The sequence below is a fragment of the Trametes versicolor genome (genome assembly GCF_000271585.1).
Source record: "Trametes versicolor FP-101664 SS1 unplaced genomic scaffold TRAVEscaffold_10, whole genome shotgun sequence".
Lineage (NCBI taxonomy): Eukaryota > Fungi > Basidiomycota > Agaricomycetes > Polyporales > Polyporaceae > Trametes > Trametes versicolor.
The window spans coordinates 880,834-899,876 of record NW_007360330.1 but is presented as its reverse complement, the minus strand read 5'-3'; the positions used below and the strand labels follow the sequence as shown (position 1 = coordinate 899,876).

Below are 19,043 nucleotides of genomic sequence, written 5' to 3'. Positions count from 1 at the left end.
CTGCTACCCTACTCCGAGCCTCATGAACGGTGACTACCCTTTCGCCACTCGATGATGATGGGCTTACATACATCGTTAGATATATACACCATCAAGGATATTCCGGGCAGCGGCCAAGGTGCCGTCGCAGCTCGCGCAATCAACCGTGGAGAGCTGATCCTGGAGGAGTCCCCTCTGTTGACCCAACAATATACAGTCGCCGCTCAAGACCTAGCAGCCGCACTCTCCCGCCTGTCCCGAGATGACCAGCTTCGTTTCCTCTCCTTGTCCAACGCTTGGTCGATTCACAAAGGCGCCTATAACCCGCTGGTAGGCATTTGGCTCACCAACGCGCTCCCCTGCGGGACCCCCGAGGACCCGAAAGGGGATATAACCCAGGTCGAAGGAATCTTCTCCGCCGCTGCGCGTTTCAACGGATCATGCCAGCCCAACGTGTGCCACTGGTGGGACGATGTGGCACAAAGGCTCCTGTTACACGCCATACGAGACATCAATGCAGGCGAGGAGCTTTGTCTTGGGTACGTGGACGTCCTGGCGCCTCGCGCAGATAGGCGTGCGGGGCTAGAGGAGTACTACAACTACCTGTGCCGCTGCGAAGTGTGCTCGCTCCGGGGACAAGCGCTGCGGGACAGCGACCGTCGCCGCCGCCACATTGCCCAGATCCGCACAGACATGGTTGACTACCTCGATTCGGCCTTCGGATTGCACAAGGTTAGCTGCTGCGCGATACACTGGACAGGAGATCGCATGCTCACGTCCCGCAGATAAAACTGGCTATTAAGCTCTTGCGGGAGGAAAAATTACTCGAACACAGTAGCGCGTCCTTCTACATCAAAGGATTTGATTTCTGCGCCAGTGCGTGTTTTTTTCGCGTACGAAACGTCGCTCAACTCAATCCTTCTTATGTTGCGTTTTAGGAGCCGGGGATGTCGAGAATGCCCGCGCGTGGGCTAAGAAGGCGTGTGAGACGCTAACCATGTCGAGGGGCCCAAATAGCTCCTTCGCCCGACACTGGAACAATCTTGCTGAGCATCCCGAAGAATCAGATGTTTTCCAGAGCGGGAGAAAGAAATATAAGCTTACGGGACCTGAGTTCTAGGATGTCCATGACGTGCGAGGTCTTTCTGAATATAAATTATCTCCCTTTTGATAATGCCGCTCGCTTAACGATCACTCGACAGGATTCCAAAGGTAGCGAACGGCCTTCCTATGTTGCATGGCCATGTCAGGCTTCATGGGAAGACGTCGTTCTATAATGCTCGAGACCATTAGCCTAAACTACGTTGTAGCATCTCCGATCATCTTGTGACCCTGTCTTCCTCTAATTGTGGTTAACGAGGCAGCTGTGTCCGCTCGAATAAGTAGAGCCTCTTCTACTTCTGAGATCCCCGCTGCTTCGATGCTCCCTAGTGCTGCGGTAAGAAGCACGAATGTTTTGAACTATATCGGCCAGCGGCGCGCCCTAGATCTAAACTCCTAGCCCCAACGGAAGGTGCGGCAATATAAGCACCTGCCTCCCAAGTCGACAGATGTTGTACGCCTCCTTCCCCTCGGTCGCTGCATCACACTCATGGACGGTATGTTTGTCGTGTATCGCAGCATATGCACAGCTAATGACAGGGGGTCAGTCGTGTACACTCTGAAAGATATACCGGGGAAAGGTCGCGGACTCATCGCCGCCCGCGCGCTGTCCCGCGGAGAGCTCATTCTCGCCGAATCTCCCCTTCTCGTCCAACCACCGTCGTACACCAACGCCACGATTCTCCGCGCCCTCTCCGCCCTCTCCGACGCTCAGCAGCGCGACTACTTCAGCCTCGCGAACGCGCACAAGGGCGTCCATCCTCCCCCGCTCGGCGTATTCAAGACCAACGCGCTGCCGTGCGGCGACCATGACATCACCACCGGCACCGCGGCGGGCAGCGGCGCCGTGTTCGTCCTCGGCTCGCGCTTTAACTCGTCATGCGATCCGAACGTCAATAACTACTGGAACGAAGGCCAGGGGAAGATCACGTTCTGGGCCGTGCGCGACATCGCGGAGGGCGAGGAGCTCCTGATCTCGTACGGGGAGCATTTCGCGGGCAGGGACGCGCGCCGCGCCCGCCTGAAAATGCAGTTCGGGTTCGTGTGTGAATGCACGGCGTGCTCGCGCACGGACGAGGATCTGAAGGCTAGCGACGAGCGCCGCGTCACCATCGGGAATCTGTATAACGAGATTGGACAGTACGGCGCTGTGCCTGCAGTTGGCATTCGGAAGGTAAGCGTGGCATCATCCTGTTTACTCTGGACAATCCTTCATGCTCGGACCTAGGTGAAAGAGGCCATACGGCTGCTCGCAGAGGAGGGTCTCCTTGACACCAGAGGAGCCTCCTTTTACTACGACGGATTTCAGTTCTGCGCGTGTAAGTCAATCTCGCTTTTGTCCCTACGTGTATTTCTGACGCGAATGGTTCTTTGTGCAGCCGTTTCCGACACCAAAAATGCGAAGGCTTGGGCGACGAAGGCCTGGGAAGGATACTGCGCGGTGAGAGGTCCCGACAGCACCGACGCCAAGAACATGAAGAAATATGTGCAGAACCCTCGCGCACACGGGGCGTTCGGGCTGTTGACGAAGAAGACGCTTTCCGGACCGGAGTGAAAGTTCCCTTAACCACAACAAAAATGATGCAACGATAGTGTCCCTTCTTGCTCATGTATATACCGATGATTGAGTGATTACTGAGATCCATGACTTGTCCGATGTTTACCACTCGCGCAGGCTACCATCTTCTCCCTTCCACACCGCGTTTCTCCAGGCCTTCTCGGTGGAATGCTTGGCAGCGGCTTCTCGTACGAGGGCTTCGTTGATCTCAACTCCGAGGCCCGGTCCTACAATCTCTATGAGCACCTTCACGCTAAAGCAAAGAGGGGAGCGAGAGGGTCTACCGTCTAACACCTCGACGTAGCCGTTCTTGACGGCAAACACGGCGGGGTTCACCAAATATGTGAGCAAATCTGCACCTTCGTTGTAATGCATCTAAGTGAATGAAAGGTACATGTGAAGGTCATGCTCGGACAATTGATACACGTCGAGCACGCACCTGCAAGCTCATTTCCTGTATGACAACTAGGGGCGGCGAGTTCAGTCACTCTACAGGGAGTCATTACGCGATGGAGCAGAGGGACTCACAGTTTGGTGCAGAAGCGGCGACCTGCATGCACGCGGCAAGAGCGATTGGGCCCAGCGGACAGTGCGGGGCTAGCGCGACATCGTATGTCTCCGTGTACGACGCGAGACGGTGCAGTTCGCTGATCCCACCGCAGTGTGAGACCTACAGCTTCTGTTAGCTCTTACGCGCTCGTGTTGCGGTGAAGTGACTGACGTCAGGTTGCGCAATGTCTATTGCGCGACGCTCCAAGTACGGGCGGAAGTCGTGCCGGGAGTACAGTCGCTCTCCTAGAGCGATCGGCGTAGACACCATCTTCGCGAGGTCTCCAATCTCCTCTACCTGTGTGGGCAACAGCGGCTCTGACGCTCCGGATCAGAAAGCTGTATTATCCACCATGGCCTGCAAAGGTACCTTCGATGAAGAGGGGCGCCAGCGGCTCAAGCGCCTTCGCGAGCTGCTTCGCCATCCCCTTATGCAGCCGCCCGTGGAAGTCGATACCAACGTCCAGCCCAAGCGACTTCACCTCGCGCACACGCGCGACGGTGTCCTCCAGCAGCAACGGCGTGTCGATCCAGCTCACTGCTTCCGTCGCGTTCATCTTGACTGCGGTGAAGCCTTGTGCGCGGCGCTCCGCCGCGCCGTCGTACACGTCCGATGGCTTGTCACCACCGACCCAGACGTACACTCGGACGCGGTCGCGCACCTTCCCCCCAAGGAGTTGCCAGACGGGCACACCGAAACGCTTGGCTTTGATGTCCCACAGCGCGATGTCAAGTCCCGAGAGGGCAGACTAGATGAGGACAGGCTCTTGTTAGTCAAGTCCTGAATGATGGTGAACGGTATCTGGTCACACTGACCATGAGCACCGGGCCACCTCTGTAGAACCGAGAGCGATAGGCGTGCTGCCAGATGTCCTGGATCTGTTCGGCGTCCCATCCGATGAAGCGCTCCGCGAGATCCTTGAACGCGCCCTCGATTGCCTCAGTGTGGCCTTCAAGAGTGCCCTCGCCCCATCCGACGATGCCTAACTCTGTTTCGACACGCACGAAGAGCCATCGCGGCGGAACGCGGAATACCTGAACCGGGCGTCAGTGAGCATGCTTGTCCGCAAAGAGGTATTCGATCGCATTACCTCAATCTTCGTGATCTTGTTCGGCGATGACATGGTGGGCGCTGTTGGGTGACGCTGCCGTTCCAATTAATCCTTGTGTGAGGAACAGTCAGTGAGCGGGAGGAAGTTATATCGCTCTAGGGACCGGAACCCGGGCAGGTGTAATGTCGAAGCTTCTCGCACACTTGACCTAGAGGTCGGTCCAGAATGTCAGCTGGTGCACAAAGGGAGCCGTCCGCGGGCCGGGTTCAGTTCGCATTCTAAAGCTGGAAAATCATGTCCTGAACGCATGCGAAACAAAAACAGGCACGCTGTTCCTTGTATGTTCTAGTCCGTGAGTGCTACATCGGCAAAATTAAGAGTTCAAACGAATGATGTTCATACATTGACTGGCAAACGTTCGGGGAGGCCATGACTTGGAGTCAAAGCAAGCTATTTATGAATGATTCGTGCATGCACCATATACGCCGTCACGATTCGTGAGATGCCTAACGAAGAGGGGATGCCGAAACATGAATGAGCGGATTAAATGCGGGGAATGGACACCGTTCATGAGTGGGAAGCCAGATCCGAAAGCGCCTCTAGTCGGGTCCGTGCAGCGTCGCACGCGGCAGCATACCGGCTAGCTCGTGCGCCCGAGGATTGGCCCAATACATCTTGAACGCGCGCGACGCAGGGCTGTCTGGCCCGGAGGTATTGCAGGAAGCCTCCCAGGCCTTGCGAATCCACGCCTTCGCGTTCACGAAGTCGGAAACCTAACCGGCCGATGTTACTATCCCCGCGCCTACCGGGGTCTAGAGCATTGCGGGGCGTACCAGGATGCAAAACTGAAACCCATCGAAGCAGAACGATGCCTCGTAGTGGACGAGCTCTTCCTCCTTCAGTAACTGGAGGGCGAGTTTGACCTGCAAGCCACAGCCTCGTGAGCAGCGCTCGAACAGGTCAGTGACGAAGGCACGAACCTTCCTGAGCCCGAGAGTTGGCTCGTTCCCACATACAGCCACCTCTTCGAACAGCCGGCGGATCGCGGCCCTCCGCCTGTCGCTCTCCGCGAGCTCCTCGAACCCCAGCGCACACGCCTCGCACACGCACTCGAACCCATACGCACTCTGCAGCTCCTCCGTCCTCTGCGCGCGCGTCCCAATGACGTCCACATAGTTCAAGCACAGCTCCTCGCCCTCCGCGACGTCGCGTAGCGCGCGGAACGTCATCTGCTGCGACGCCTCGTCCCACGACCGCGCAAGGTTCGGCCGGCACGAGTGGTTGAGTCGCGCGGCGGTGAGGAACACCCCCGCCTTGCGGCCGCTGCGTGCCTTGCCGCACGGAAGAGCGTTCGTCTCGAAGATGCCGAGGGCCGGAAGTACTGGCTGGGTGCCCGGGGCCGCGGGGCCCTTGCACTTGTGCGCGTTCGCGAGGTTGAAGTATTGCCGCTGCTCGTCGCGCGTACACTGGGCCAGCGCGGCCATGACTGTTGAGTTCGTGCGCGCAGGGGGAGAAGGTTGGGTGAACATTGGAGACTCGCATAGGACGATGGCGCCCTTGGAGATGGCTCGCGACGCGAAGAGGCCCACACCGTCGGTGGGTGGAGCGGCGGCTATCTTGTACGGAGGTGAAGACTCGTCGGCTGAAGAGCCGGAGGATTCCTGGCCATGGCCTGGGGACGGAGATGTAGGTGGAGAATCGGGTGTTGAACTAACTGTCGACTCATCCGCGTCCTCGTCTTCGTCTGGGGTCGTGATCGGCTCGAGAGAGGGTGTGTGAGCGACGTACAGGGACGAGCGGGAGTGGCGGTAGCTGCTTGATCCATGGCGCATCGGCGGCCTTCCGGGAAGGCTTTGTACACGAGTAGCCATCAGTGTAGATGCAGGAAGAGCAGCACAGTAAACGATCAGAGGGTTGGAAAGCGCAAGGGGGCAAGCTAGGCGCAAGACAAGAGGGGCGGGGGCAGAGACAACCCAGAGGGCGACTAGTGGTGGGCTAGGAGCAAGGTGGGGAAGCTAGGGACTTGTCCGGGAAGGCCCACTCGCGCCCGTTCATGCACTGGTACACGCGTCGGTGCACGGATGTCAAGAAGCACGGAGAACTCGGCCAGTAATGACAAGCTTTGGCTCGCCGCATGGCTTCATCGTACATGAAAACACGCGTCTTTTGCGTTGTGGTAGTCCGTAGAGAATATGGCCGCGACAGCATGAACAGTGCTGGAGGGATATGTTCAGCCTCTAGCTCTGATGTGTTTGTCGACGTTCAGTAGACAGTGGGAAGGACGGCATGGACATCTTCCGGAACGAGGCATTTTCTCACACCTGAAGGACACAGAAGGTGAGGGAATTGCTAAACAGGCATCACGCGAAGCAGCGAGAGCGTACCTGTCCATCATTCCGCGTGTAATCACCGCTCAGGCAGTTCCGCGGTGCTTTAGCGGACGCGATCCGCACTTCCGTGCGGGCTTCCCAGAGCTAACACTTCGCGCATCCATGTTAAACGTCAGCGAAGCCTCTCACCAATCGTGCCGACATCCGAACGTCGTTTTGACTTGATATCCCAATGCTGACGAGGGCAGCACAGCGTGTACCATCCCCAGCGCAGGTCGTGCGTCGCTGCGCGAGCACAGTGTATCTTCAATGCCGCTATTCGAATAAGTGACGATGTCCGGGTATTTGATTGAGAACTCACAACACCTTGAACTCATAGCAAGCCCGTCGCCGACAAACACAGCGCACCCCGTATCGGGTCTTCAAACGCGAGACACGTCAACGGTATCAGTTGGTAGTGGAAGCCGAGGCATGCCATCCACCCGATGTTCGAAGTCTCATCCCTTACATTTGTACAGGGTGTTGAAGGAACCCAGAGGGTGTGTCGCCCACAAGGTGATTTCCGCAATGTGGTACGAAGGAAAACCGATACCAAACAGTCTGGCGCACGATACTGAACGCCTCGGCAAGCGCCGGTTGGCAAGCGCTCTGTTGGCCAGAAACCAAAATTCACCGTATGTCCATCGACGTATGCGTGATGTACACAATGTGGCTAAGATCTACCGGGATCCGTTAGCATCACCACAAGCCTCCCTGGGCGCCTCGTCTCTTGATACTCCCAATTGCTTCAGAACATCTCATTCAAGCTATACCACGGGGAAAGCGATATAGGAGCCGGGGAACCGGACGAGTGTGCGCCAACGGTGGAGCTCGAAACGCACCTTAAATTTAAAGTCTCGACGGCAGGAAGGGCCTCTTCTATAGTTTGGTGGACTCTGGAGGTCCAACAAGAGGTTTCCAAGAGGGCTAATTGTGCGTGCAGCGTACAGTTAATCTTGATGGCAAGATGTCTGTTGCTCCTCAGAGGACATGATCGTGGCAACGAAAATTGCGAAGAGTCATGGTGCACTCCGTGCACATCAGGACCTCCTGAGATGTTGTTCTGGTCTCTGGAGTTCGCCGTCCTTTCAGTAAAAGTCGGCTGTGTACCAAGATACAGTGTTTACCACTTCAACGATATTCTAAGGCAATGGACGCCATAGAATGCCACATCGCCTGATGGTAGAATGGACCACAAATGAACGGCATCAACCGCAACCAGAATTCGTCTTCTATCGGCTCCCCAACCGCGTACGCTTGGTACGTCATGATGGTGAACTCGAACCAGGGAGGATAAAAACCAGACATCTCCCAGTCGAGGAGCCACAGCCGTCCATCATCCCCGACAAGGATGTTCCGCATATTGAGGTCGCCGTGCGTCAGCACGAGGGGGCAGGAGTCGTCGAAGCGCCCCTGATGAAGAGCTTCTGCCTCCCCAGCTGACGCCTTCCACTGGATCATCTCGACCTGCTTCGCCATCTCGTTGCGTTCATTCCAGAACGCGGCCAACTCCGCGTACGTGGCGAACGGGCCGCGCTTGGGGTTGCGCGTGCCATGGATGTGGGAATCGCAGACTCGCGCCTCGAGTCCGGGGCCGAGAGGGCCTGGGACGACTGAGCGGGGGTGGCGGATGGCACGGAGCTGGCGGATGTACCGACGGAGGGTGAAGCCGACACGGAGCTTCTGGAAGAATGACATGGTCGGCCAGACATGTTTGAGCTGCCTTCCCTTGATATAGTCCATGACGATGCCCCTTCGGTCGCCAGTTCCAAGAACACGCCGAACGCGGGGGACGGGGATAGTAGTGTGGCGGAAGAGTATGTCAAGTGTCACGGCCTCCGCAGGTTCTCCCTTATCGGGAACATAAACCGTCTTGACTACTGTCCCCTCGGAGAAGCGGGAGACATTATCGTCGTGGAGCTCAACATTGAGCTCTTCGCTAAGGGATGGCCTTTTGGGAAGGGCGTATGTTTCTTCATCTGTGAGATGATAGATATCGGAGGGCTATGTCGATACACTCAGCTACGGTTCATACTATCATATAGCGTGCTTACCCCATAGTCGGATGGTGGGCGAGTGGACGGTATAATACCGGCTATGGTGCTGAGGCTGTCCACCACGTCCGCCACAAATCCGAGGAAACGGAAAAGGCAGTAATTTACACGCGTAGCTTCCATGTGCCGTTTGTGAGTCGAAACGAGGGGAATGTGAGGGCCGGCGTGTAAGCTAGACGTCGGAAGATATCGAAGAGAGAGGTAAAGCGGGTCGATCTTGTGAGGTTGGGGGTCCGTGGGTGCGCCGCTTATGTTGCTATTCTCAAGCGCCGTGTCGCGGGCGCCTCTCACAACTTTCCGGCGCTCTCTGGCCTCTCCAACTTAAAAAATCCGGCGAACATTTACATCATCAAGAGCGATGTCGACACTAGAATACATTATACACTACCAGCACAGCCGTGCCGTGCTTAGCACTCAGAATGAGACGAGACCTCAAACTGTCTCCTGAGGGTGAGCCACCAGCTTCGTGCCAGACACCTTGCCCGCTTTAAGGCGTGCGAGACCCTCGTTGATGCCAGCCAGCCCGTTCGGCAACACTTCCACAGGGTTCGGCTACACGCAACATGTGTCAGCTCACTCCTCCAGGGTCTAACGCAAATGTCTTACCTTCAAAAGCCCCTTCTCCAGCCACCCGGTGAGCTGCTTGTACAGCGCAACGCCGATCTCCCGGTTGTGCGACGGGCGCGGGCTCCCAAACACGTAGCTGATGCGTTTTCCCTGGCCCAGGTTTGCAACATCCTCGGGGATGCGCTGCGGCGCGGGCGAGACCGTCGCGAGGGCGCCCCCGGGCGCGAGGGCATCGCGACCAAGGCGGAGCGCCTCTGCGTCGAGCAGCGCAACGAACACGTAGTCCAGGGACTTTCCGCCCAGGAGGGTAGAGAGTTCGGCCAAGGTAGCTTCCTTCGAGAGCGACCGGTCGATGACATGTGTGGCTCCGAGAGACTTGAGCAGCGGCGCGTTGTGCAGCGACGCTGTCGCGATGATCGGGCTGTGCCCTGCCATGCGCGCGAGTTGGATGGCTAGAAAGCATGTTGCGTAAGTGGAAGGCAAATAAACAGAAAGAGAGTGATGCGACGTACAGATTTGCCCCACGGACGTGGCGCCGGCGACGATGAAGGCGGGGGTGCCAGCGTACGCGGTCGCGCCCTCAGCCTCCCAGACCGGCTTCAGGCGGAGAGAGGCATTCTCGGCAGCGGGAGACTGGTTGTAGAGGCTCATAACGTTGGTGGCGAGCGCAAGCGGGATTGTTGCAGCCTGCTCGAAGGTGATGTTATCAGGAATCTAGTGGGTCGCAGCGATCCGATCAATTGCAAGCCAAACTGGGCGGTGAAGAGGGAAGCATACTATGGCGGTGAGCTCGCCAGGGACGACGGCATATTGCTGGCAGGTCGCCTCGGGAGCAATCCAGTTTCCCTGGAAAAGGCTGCGTTCGTAGCTGCCGTGTTAGCATGCATTTTATGATGTCAGAGTAGGCTAAGAAGACTTACACCTTGTCGCCTTTCTTGACGTTAGTAACCTCCGCGCCGAGCTCGACGACGACACCCGCGCCATCGTTCCCCGGGACGAAGGGCCATGCCTTTATGAACATCCTGGAGAGCGGCGGATGGGCGATGGCGTGGTCAACGGGGTTGAGGGCGCAGGCGAAGATCTGCACGAGGACGTCCTTCGGCCCCGGGCGCGGGACGGCGGTCTCCGCGACCTCATAGGGGGTGCTCTCCTCGCGGAGGAGCAGCGTCTTCTGGGTGGTGGGGATGGACATGTTCGTGGAGTTGCTGTTGCTACAGTAGTTGCTTAGGAGGTGCTTGGCGGAGGTGGGGGACTTGGCCTTTAGCTCTTTATATGGCGCGAGGTAGGACGCCTGCGTAGGTCCATGTGGATGGCCGCTCGGCTATGCAAGGTAACAAGGTACGCTTACCCCGGGTATTGCGTCAAAGTGAGGAAGCCGAAGAGACACCTCAGTATTGCCTCCGACACAAGGAGCCCCAGGCAGATCACAGAATGAATGTAACCATGTACGGATCCATAGCGTCGATCTCGGAGGTAGCACGTAGCACATATCCGCGCCAGTCGAGTCCGGGAATGACCCAGCTGTGGACTCTGTGGATACCTGAAGCTATACATTTTCTACGCTTCATAGTTAACAAGCGTGAACGAGTGAAGTCAACTCATGGGCTTACCTTGGAGAACTGTGCTATGCATCCTTATACCGCAAACTGCTAGTCAGATGGGGCATGCCAGTACAAGGGCAGTCAGTACCAGGTCTCCCGGGCACGGGTACAGTGGATGTGTTCGTGTAGCTACGAACGGGCACGGAGTTAGAAGAATTACTCAGTCCGATCTTCGTGGTGGAAGCCGGTCGTTCGCAATGATCGCGGCCCACTGAGTGGGTAAGTTCCTCTCCTAGTTAGTGAGAGGAGTCGTGCCAGGTTGACTCATCCGTCGACCTTTTTTCGTCGCATATCGCTGTGCGCACACGCCGCGGAGTACGTCTGCCATCCGCTTGCTAAGACTTGAAACTTAATGAATCCATCCCGCGCTGCGCCGTAGATCTATGCGAGCCTAGAGGCACTGCGGGCTGACTGAATGACCGGAGGTAGCGGATTAGGGGGTGCTTTCGAGCCTCGTAGCGTGCTTAAAAGTAGCAGCGCTCACGCAGAGGGTGTAATGCTCTGCAACCTTGTTCAACATGCGGCTTGACGTGAAAGCGAGCCCACTCACAATATGATTGATCGTTTGGTACGAGTAGCACAGCTTGGAAGAGTGACGAACGCTGTCAGGCCACCTGGGTATGAGAGGGTCTACGAAGAAATTATCACAGGGGCTGTATGACGGGTACAGCGACTCAAGAAAGGCGTCCGCATCGTTGCCAGGAACTCGAATTCCTGACATGTATACTTTAGACGCTCACCAGCAGTCTCTGCAGACGCCCGTCAAGCCATGCGCGTGAGGCCTTATGCTACTTGACGCGTCTTGAAGGCGACGAGATAGTTTGAGGTTGGGTGTCGTGGGCCTCGGGAGGGCGGGGGATAGCAGAAGATGTGGAAAGCATTGCAGTACTCACGATCCAGGGTATTGTCCTCCTGCTCTGGTGTAGTCCAAGTTCAAGCGAAAGCAGGATGCATTGCGATGAATCTACTTCGAATGTGCGGCTTCTCCGCGAGATATAAGCCCGACACCGACGATGACACCGTCTGCAAGAATGTCCGCGGCCTTGCGTCCCTCGTGCGCTTGATGTTCTGCCTTACGGATAAACTCCGCCTTGACCGCCTTCGCGCGAGCAATCTGAGGCGTGTAGCAATAGAGTTTTGGCACGAGATGAGAGGACGCTGAGGGTAGCCCGGGATGACACGTACCTCCTTAGTGTGGTGAAGGCACTCCAGGTAATCCTCCACCTGCGCGGTGCACTTGCTAGGGACGTCTGTCTGGGCGTAGCACTGTCATAAGTTTGTAAGTCATTTTCGAATGTCTGCGAGAACTATAGCAAACGTACTTTGGAGAACTCCTGCCAGTATGCAAAGCACCGAGAGACACCTGCAAGAATTCGTTCACGCTTCGGGTTCCACCGGTTCAGTCCGAGCAAGCATACCTCCGTTGTAGCCAAAGCCGGACTAAACGTGCGGATAGTTAGCTTCAACCACACATAGCGACAATGAATATACATACGGCCATCGTTCAAAAGTCAAGGAGTGCGGAGAGTGTGGTGATGGGCGACCTCGGCGTTGCAGCCAACGACGAGTGAGGAGTGACGTGAGTAACACTGGGTAACACTGTGACCTCCACCACGTGCTTTACGCGTTCTGAGCGCCTATTCGATCTCACCGCCACACCGAATCTCAGTGAGGCTCCTGGCTCTCCTCCCTTCTTTCTCCTCGCAAATCATTCCCTCCTTTTCCTCTGCGTATCTGCGAGAATGTCTGAACAGGCTGAGCTCGCGTTTGTCAAATCATACGTGAACACGCTGTCATCGCAACCGGTCGTGTACGGAAACGACTACCAAACAGCGCCGGAGAACGAGCTGAAGAGGGTTCCTGTACTGCCCGTACGTCAATTTGAATGAAATTGACGGTATATGCGGTACAAATAGGATCTAACACATATTCGTGGTATTCTTGGACATCCAGATCGACCTACCGTCTCCTCCAGAACGCAATGTTACGGTGACTGCGCCTACAGGTACGTGCGCGCTATCTGTGGCGCACCTTCATCCCGTTGTCCGTTCACGCGATTTTGGATCCTGACGCTGGAAATCCCCCTCAGGCTCAATAAGTGTGACGTTCAAATCGACGAAGCCCGTGCAAGCATACTCCCTCGATATCCAGCCGACAGATACCATCGCGCAAATCAAGGCCCAACTCGCCGCCGTCCCCGGCGCGCCCCCGGTCGACGCGCAGAGATTGCTGCTCAAGGGCAAGGCGCTGGCCGATGCGAAGCTGCTGCGCGAATATGCTGTGAAGGATGGTGACACCGTAAACCTCATGGTCAAGCCTGGCTTCGATTGGGATCCCTCGAAGGTTCCCGCACCTGCACCTGCGGCGGCACCCGCGCCTCCCTCAGCAGGGAGCGAGTCGATCACGCTGCTCCCGAGTCCTGAGACGAGGACGAGGCATGGACGCACTCCGTCCATCGTGCTTTCACCGTCTCCCTCGTTGACGGCGAGTCCCGGCGAGGTACTGGTCGATATTCCCCTCGTGCTCGACGCCTCGACGATCCCCGCCTCGCCGTCCTCCGTGGTGGCAGACACGCCATACCACACGATCCTGTCCACACCGGCGTTCTGGGAGCACTTGCATAAGTTCCTATCGTGAGTGCCATAGTCTTGCGCCGCTGATCGCGTTTCCGCATATATGCACTGCTGACCCACCTTTCTTCCAGCACGGAGTTCCCGAATCCGAGTGATGCCTCGACGGCCTGGGAGGACTTCTTCTGCGCGAGCAAAGGCAACCTGTCCGTGAGCGAGATCGCGAAGATCCGCGACGCCGTCGGCGTCATCGGCATGGCTGGCACTTAAATCGCCGTCCCGAGGTCAGGATCAGAATGAAGGTCGGATGCGCTCTCGTCGTTTCGGTTCCGCGGCTTCTATCATCGAACATGGACGTATACGGGTTTTCCGATTTCCTCGCATTAGCGTACTGCCCCGCACTGCCCGTAGTTTGCCGGTTTGTTTGCGCATTTGGCTCGTTGGTTTGGTGACGATGATGGTTGTGAGTATGGGGAGGATGAGTCGGGATCATGGATGGATGGAGTCGATATTGAACAGCAACAGGTGTGGATCGTGATGCATGAATCAATTTGTTTTTGGTCTCTAGCCTCCGCGCCTGATGCGCGGGAGTAGCGTCGTTTGTTGTCTTCGAGGAGGTGAGTCCGTCGTTGCTGCGAAGACACTGACGAATTCTGCGTCATCGTCCAGGCGTAGGCGACACCGGGCCCACGGCCAAAGACCCAGGAGGATCCTTGTCTAATCTCGAGCCCCGGAGCCTGGAGCACGGAGTTCATTAAGACCCCACACCTTCGCCCGGATGCATTGCGCAAGCCCATCTCGTACCTGGCCGGGCGGTCTGAGTTCGCCTAGACGATCTTGGGCGACACAAGCTCCTCGCGCTCGCCTTCATGAATCACCTCCACCTGCTCTATCGCAGGCCCGCCGAGCTCTCCCCCCGCGCGGTCCCCCTTATCATTTGTCGCCCAATCCGTGCGGTGGCGTTTCAGCTGGCACAGCTTGTCTATTTGGCGGGATGGTGCCTTGCGCTCCCCCACGCCGGGGACGCAGGAAGACACAAGGCACGGCGGGAGAGGGGCTTGGCACGGGCAAATCGAGATCGTGCTTCTCGCGCACGACTGGATCGCGGGCCTGGCAATTCAGCGCGCCAGGGCCGAGGACTCCCCCGACGCGCTCAATCATGCGTGATCCCGGTTCCCGCCGTGTCGTGCTCCACGCTTGCACACCTCCTCCGGAGTGCGCGCCATGCGTCGGGGCGAGCACACGACCGCCGATTGACAGCAGCCTCAGTCTCGACTCCAATGCGCCCCAAACACCCGAGCACACGCAAGACACTGAGTCACTGCACCCGGGCTGGCTGGTTGGCCATCCGGGCCTCGCTCTTCTCCCATACCCAATCCCGCAAGGATCGCACTCCACGCAGAGGATCTATGAGCCGGCGGCGTCGACCACGGTCCAGCGCCATCGAGGGCGGCCGCCCAACGGGGAAACCGTCGCCCCGGCGCGCCCGCGCCGGCGGGATGATCGCCGCCTGCGCCCGCCGCCCTCCGCAATTGGGCGGGTCGACCAACACCCACAGTTGTGGCGGTCGATCGTCTGACTGCGCCCACATGCTTCGCCGCTCTGCCGTGTGCGTATACGATGGTGCATATGCGATCGGATTTTTGAGCCTTGCTGACGAGGCCAAATTTTGCGGCATTTTTTCACAGTCGAGCCCGACCGTCGACGCCGAGGCTGCCTTATCGGGAGTCCGGGCGTGCGGATGTCGGGCGGCGGCTGGCTATATTTGGGCAACGGCGAGGAAAAAATGAAGCGGATTGTGCGAGAGAGCGTTGCGTTTCACCGGGCATTCGGGAGGAGGTCTCGCAAATTCGGACAGCATTTGGGGGCAGAAATCACGGCGCGATGGCGAATATCGCGAATGGACAGCTATGGCCGTGAGGCCGTCTCCGGGGCGCGATAGCGACGCATGGGCTCGGAGCTGGGGCAAGCGCAATCCACGGCCGGAGGGCGCACGAGCAGGCGGCGGGCCATCAGGATCCGCTCGATAGACAGCGGAGGGGAGCTTGGCGGGGCGTGGCGTCCCTGGGGACCACATGGACGCGCATGCCCTGACGGACAAAGCTGTGCACCGCTGGCGCCGCCATCACCCGCGCCAGCTGGGGGGAGCAAGCACGCTCCTCAGATCGTCCGTCATGAGATGCCATCTCGCCCCGCGCGCCTCGATTTTCGACGCAAGTCTATCGCGGCCGCGCGGGGCTCGGCCGGTGCCTCGCACGGGCCCATATATGAAGGTCGTCCGCGCTCCCCGGGCCCTCGTTCGTCCCTTGGCCATTCCCCTCGACCTTTGCTTTCCTGCTCCGGTCCAAGCCGCCTTCACTGTGCGCCGCTGCTGCCATGTCTGCCCCCACGTACGAACCGGAGAACGGGCTCGCTGAGCTCCGTCACCGCGAAAGCACCACTACCGACGATGACGACGAGAAGCATCTCGGAAAGAACGAGAAGCACGTCAAGGTCTCTCATGAGGAGTATGAGCCCGACACACACGACATGTGAGTATTCTGCCAGCTTCGGACCCGGGTTCGTAGAAGCTGACCGGACGCGTCCAGTACCAAGCCGTTCCCTGTAGACCCGGATGAAATCGAGGAGACCCACCAGCTCACCTTCCGGTATGCTAGTCTCGTGTGACGCTTTGGGGTGATTGTGTGCTGATGCTTTGGCGAAAGTGCGATTTTCGTGGGGTGCTGTCTTGGTGCTATCGGTGAGTCCGACTCAGATAGCGTCGTGATGCATCAACTGACCGTCCCGCAGTCGGTGCCTCCAACATCTATCTCGGCTTGAAGACTGGCTTCACGTTCGGCCCCCAACTTTTTGGTGTACGCGAACTCAATACGATAGCGAATTTGTTGCGAGGTGCTGATGCGCTCCGGTTGACAGGCCATTTTCGGTTTCGCGATCATCAAGCCCCTCTCTAAGGCCCTCCCTGAGACCGGCATCATTGGACGTGTCCTTGGCGGCCCCTTCGGGCCCAAGGAGAACTGCACGGTCCAGTCCGCCGCTACCGCTTCCGGTGGTATCGGTATCCTCTTCGTCTCCGCCGTCCCGGCGATGTACCGGCTCAACCTGCTCTCGGAACTGCCCAAGCTCGATATTGGAAAGCTGATCGCTCTGACCGTTTGCGCGAGTTTCTACGGCGTGTTCTTCGTCATCCCGCTCCGAAAGTACTACATCGTCAAGCAGAAGCTCACGTTCCCCACGCCTGCCGCCACCGCCATCACGATCCGTGCGCTCCACAACAGCCGCACTGGCGCCGTTGCCGCGCGCAAGAAGTCTCTTGCACTGCTGTACTCGTTCCTCATCGTGTTCGTGTACAAGGTCATGACCGGCTACGCGCCCGGCCTCATCTTCGACTGGCACATCGGCTGGACGCTCTACCGCCTCGGTTTCACGAGCATCATCGCGCTCGAGAACTATGGCTGGTTCATTGAATGTATGTGTTCCTTGGCATATTGGCGTTTTTACGTTTGGCTGACCCATATGATTCAGTCACCCCCGCGTTCTTCGGCGCTGGTATGCTTTCTGGTATCAACGCTTCGTGGAGCTTCTTGGGCGGTTCAGTCCTCGCTTGGGGTGTCATCGCCCCCTCCCTGGTCAAGAACGGCCTTGCTTTCGGTGTTGCTGCTTCGGACGAGTTCCCGCTCGTGTCGTACAACAGCCTGTCGTTCTCGGACCCCGACAAGTACACCTCCGCGCCGTCTCCCCGTTACTGGCTCCTTTGTAAGTGTTTTCTACGCGACGCGGTCGAGGACTTTTGCTCATCGCTTTCGCAGGGCCCGGTGTCCTCATGATGTTGCTGTACTCCTTCGCCGATCTCGCCATGAACTCTGGTGACATCGCTCGCAGTACGTGCATTTTATTCGTGCTATCATTTTCCATTCGCTCACATCAACCCCCTCAGACATGTACAAGGCCGGTATCAACCTGAACATCCTCTCTTGGTTCCGTGAGGACCCCAACTACAACGCTGAGGAGGATGAGGATCTGTCCCCGCGCGAGGACCGTGTGCCCACGCTCTGGTGGACCACCGGTCTGTTCCTCAGCATCGTCATGTCCTGCGCGATCCTCGCGACCATGTTCAACATGAACGTCGGCGAGGCCATCCTCTCCCTCGTCCTCGGCTTCTGCTTCTCGTTCATCGGCGTCCAGAGCGCGGGCACCACCGACGTCAACCCCATCTCCACTGTCGCGAAGGTGAGTTGTCGCTGCCCCATTGATTTATGGGCGCATATGTACGGCATGGAAAACGGCGGCTGATGATTGGTGCACTATTTGTAGGCTTCGCAGCTTATTTTCGGTGGCGTCAGCAAGGGCGCCGGCCTCGCCAGCGGCCCTGCGCAGACGGTTAACTTGACTGCTGGTGTCATTGCCGCCGGCTCCGCCGCCCAGTCCACGGACATGTGTGGTGACCTCAAGACCGGGTACCTGCTCCGCGCGAAGCCGCGAAACCAGTTCATCGCGCAGCTGTGCGGTGCCGTCGTCGCCGTCTTCCTCAACGTCGGCCTCTTCATCCTCTTCACCACCGCGTCGCCCTGCATCCTGCACCCCCCAGAGACCGGCGAGTGCACGTACGGCGCGCCCAGCGTCAGTGCGTGGGCGGCCGTCGCTGTCGCCGTCACCTCGCCCAAGCTCCCCATCCCCAAGTCCTCCGGATTCACCGCGATCGCGCTCGGCATCTTCGCCGTCCTGTCCGTCGTCGTCAAGCACCTCTGGATCCCGAAGAAGCACTGGCACTGGGTCCCGAATTGGAACGCCGTCGGCCTCGCGTTCGTCGTGCCCCAGGTGTACTACTCCATCGCGATGGGCGCCGGCTCGATCTTCAACTTCGTCTGGGCGCGGAGAAGCCCACAGGGCTTCGACATGTACATGTTCGCCGTCGCGGCGGGCATGCTTGCGGGCGAGGGTCTCGGTGGTGTGCTGCAGGCACTCCTCGCGGTCGCGAAGGTCGATGGTGGTCGTAAGTCTCACATACTTCCTGTCCCCTGTTCTTCGCTGACCAGGTCTGTCTTTTTGCAGTGTACGGCACCGCTATTGGCTGCCCAGGACTTGAGTTCTGCGGTTAATCGCCTCCGTCCCCTTCGCAAGTTCTATCATCTGGTGTCTGTTGTAGGTACTATTATATCCTAACTTGGGGCCTGCCATTGTGGTGCGGGAGACTGGGACCGCGCTCTGTAGTATGTAAGTGTTCGCTGTAATGTAATTTCCCCTCAAATCTCCCTCCCCATGCGTGTTTTATCGTTCGTGGCGTTGCGGGCGGTCGACCCCGGACATCGTGGCGGCCACGCGGTACGATCAGGAGAGGCCGATCGGTATGTTTCGATGTCGGCATCACGGGGGCGCACTTCCGCCCCGCGCGCGTCTCCCCTTCTCTCCATTTTCATTATGCGCCCATGCACGGACGCTCATTCTCACGGAACGCCTGCGAACTCTGCAGTCAAACGCCTCTGGCAACTGGGCGCTGCTGAGGCTTTGATCTCGCACGACCGGTGAGATAGCTGAATCTGCGGTGATGCTGCTAACGAGCCGGTGGCATCAATGAGATTGTTTGGATGCACTTACTCCGCCCGGCCGCGGTCAGCCGATGGGGGCAGCGCAAATGCAAAGGCC

General features: G+C 58.1%; 9 protein-coding genes across 9 annotated transcripts; 4 read left to right on the top strand and 5 right to left on the bottom strand.

The window, feature by feature from the left end:
- Window positions 1–306: 306 nt before the first annotated feature.
- On the top strand, window positions 307–1,150 carry TRAVEDRAFT_30882 (uncharacterized protein). The gene is made up of 4 exons (XM_008043603.1): window positions 307–518; window positions 548–711; window positions 765–855; window positions 918–1,150. The coding sequence occupies exons 1-4, from the start codon at window positions 452–454 to the stop codon at window positions 1,097–1,099; spliced, it is 504 nt and encodes a 167-aa protein (XP_008041794.1). The 5' UTR covers window positions 307–451; the 3' UTR covers window positions 1,100–1,150.
- A 66-nt stretch (window positions 1,151–1,216) lies between these two features.
- On the top strand, window positions 1,217–2,635 carry TRAVEDRAFT_39355 (SET domain-containing protein; the record flags this gene model as incomplete). Its single annotated transcript, XM_008043659.1, has 4 exons — window positions 1,217–1,244; window positions 1,647–2,254; window positions 2,309–2,399; window positions 2,460–2,635. The coding sequence occupies 4 exons, from the start codon at window positions 1,217–1,219 to the stop codon at window positions 2,633–2,635; spliced, it is 903 nt and encodes a 300-aa protein (XP_008041850.1).
- Window positions 2,636–2,685: 50 nt separating this feature from the next.
- TRAVEDRAFT_30881 (enolase C-terminal domain-like protein) lies at window positions 2,686–4,336 on the bottom strand. The gene is made up of 8 exons (XM_008043602.1): window positions 4,279–4,336; window positions 4,004–4,222; window positions 3,558–3,936; window positions 3,360–3,505; window positions 3,167–3,308; window positions 3,078–3,103; window positions 2,923–3,013; window positions 2,686–2,865 (listed from the first exon to the last, which is right to left on the bottom strand). The coding sequence occupies exons 1-8, from the start codon at window positions 4,309–4,311 to the stop codon at window positions 2,741–2,743; spliced, it is 1,161 nt and encodes a 386-aa protein (XP_008041793.1). The 5' UTR covers window positions 4,312–4,336; the 3' UTR covers window positions 2,686–2,740.
- A 502-nt stretch (window positions 4,337–4,838) lies between these two features.
- TRAVEDRAFT_39353 (SET domain-containing protein) lies at window positions 4,839–6,110 on the bottom strand (the record flags this gene model as incomplete). Its single annotated transcript, XM_008043658.1, has 5 exons — window positions 4,839–5,012; window positions 5,073–5,162; window positions 5,220–5,620; window positions 5,648–5,855; window positions 5,955–6,110. The coding sequence occupies 5 exons, from the start codon at window positions 6,108–6,110 to the stop codon at window positions 4,839–4,841; spliced, it is 1,029 nt and encodes a 342-aa protein (XP_008041849.1).
- Window positions 6,111–7,739: 1,629 nt separating this feature from the next.
- On the bottom strand, window positions 7,740–8,522 carry TRAVEDRAFT_130649 (kinase-like protein; the record flags this gene model as incomplete). The annotated part of the gene is made up of 1 exon (XM_008044044.1): window positions 7,740–8,522. A coding segment is annotated over one exon (783 nt), but the record flags the coding sequence as incomplete, so codon positions are not given.
- A 572-nt stretch (window positions 8,523–9,094) lies between these two features.
- Window positions 9,095–10,421, bottom strand: TRAVEDRAFT_131263 (GroES-like protein; the record flags this gene model as incomplete). The annotated part of the gene is made up of 5 exons (XM_008044043.1): window positions 9,095–9,214; window positions 9,269–9,681; window positions 9,742–9,943; window positions 10,007–10,085; window positions 10,150–10,421. 5 exons carry the CDS (start codon window positions 10,419–10,421, stop codon window positions 9,095–9,097), a joined length of 1,086 nt encoding a protein of 361 aa, XP_008042234.1.
- Window positions 10,422–11,794: 1,373 nt separating this feature from the next.
- Window positions 11,795–12,331, bottom strand: TRAVEDRAFT_39350 (uncharacterized protein; the record flags this gene model as incomplete). The annotated part of the gene is made up of 5 exons (XM_008043657.1): window positions 11,795–11,944; window positions 12,016–12,096; window positions 12,153–12,193; window positions 12,249–12,270; window positions 12,326–12,331. The coding sequence occupies 5 exons, from the start codon at window positions 12,329–12,331 to the stop codon at window positions 11,795–11,797; spliced, it is 300 nt and encodes a 99-aa protein (XP_008041848.1).
- A 241-nt stretch (window positions 12,332–12,572) lies between these two features.
- TRAVEDRAFT_130603 (ubiquitin-domain-containing protein) lies at window positions 12,573–13,670 on the top strand (the record flags this gene model as incomplete). Its single annotated transcript, XM_008044042.1, has 4 exons — window positions 12,573–12,701; window positions 12,784–12,877; window positions 12,920–13,463; window positions 13,535–13,670. The coding sequence occupies 4 exons, from the start codon at window positions 12,573–12,575 to the stop codon at window positions 13,668–13,670; spliced, it is 903 nt and encodes a 300-aa protein (XP_008042233.1).
- A 2,039-nt stretch (window positions 13,671–15,709) lies between these two features.
- Window positions 15,710–18,658, top strand: TRAVEDRAFT_153200 (oligopeptide transporter). Its single transcript, XM_008044041.1, has 10 exons — window positions 15,710–15,931; window positions 15,989–16,048; window positions 16,106–16,140; window positions 16,191–16,255; window positions 16,317–16,869; window positions 16,926–17,156; window positions 17,210–17,281; window positions 17,338–17,630; window positions 17,715–18,393; window positions 18,453–18,658. Exons 1-10 carry the CDS (start codon window positions 15,777–15,779, stop codon window positions 18,497–18,499), a joined length of 2,190 nt encoding a protein of 729 aa, XP_008042232.1. The 5' UTR covers window positions 15,710–15,776; the 3' UTR covers window positions 18,500–18,658.
- Window positions 18,659–19,043: the final 385 nt, after the last annotated feature.

Excerpts from the sequence above, each read along its gene's own strand:
- TRAVEDRAFT_30882 (XM_008043603.1), top strand. The coding sequence starts at position 452 with ATGTGGCACAAAGGCTCCTGTTACACGCCATACGAGACATCAATGCAG. Across the intron at positions 519-547 it reads GGCGAGGAGCTTTGTCTTGG|ATAGGCGTGCGGGGCTAGAG; the intron begins GTACGTGGACGT and ends CGCCTCGCGCAG. Across the intron at positions 712-764 it reads CGGCCTTCGGATTGCACAAG|ATAAAACTGGCTATTAAGCT; the intron begins GTTAGCTGCTGC and ends CACGTCCCGCAG.
- TRAVEDRAFT_153200 (XM_008044041.1), top strand. The coding sequence starts at position 15,777 with ATGTCTGCCCCCACGTACGAACCGGAGAACGGGCTCGCTGAGCTCCGT. Across the intron at positions 16,049-16,105 it reads ACCCACCAGCTCACCTTCCG|TGCGATTTTCGTGGGGTGCT; the intron begins GTATGCTAGTCT and ends CTTTGGCGAAAG. Across the intron at positions 18,394-18,452 it reads CGCGAAGGTCGATGGTGGTC|TGTACGGCACCGCTATTGGC; the intron begins GTAAGTCTCACA and ends GTCTTTTTGCAG.
- TRAVEDRAFT_30881 (XM_008043602.1), bottom strand. The coding sequence starts at position 4,311 with ATGTCATCGCCGAACAAGATCACGAAGATTGAG. Across the intron at positions 3,937-4,003 it reads GAGGTGGCCCGGTGCTCATG|TCTGCCCTCTCGGGACTTGA; the intron begins GTCAGTGTGACC and ends GTCCTCATCTAG. Across the intron at positions 2,866-2,922 it reads CTACGTCGAGGTGTTAGACG|GACCGGGCCTCGGAGTTGAG; the intron begins GTAGACCCTCTC and ends TAGAGATTGTAG.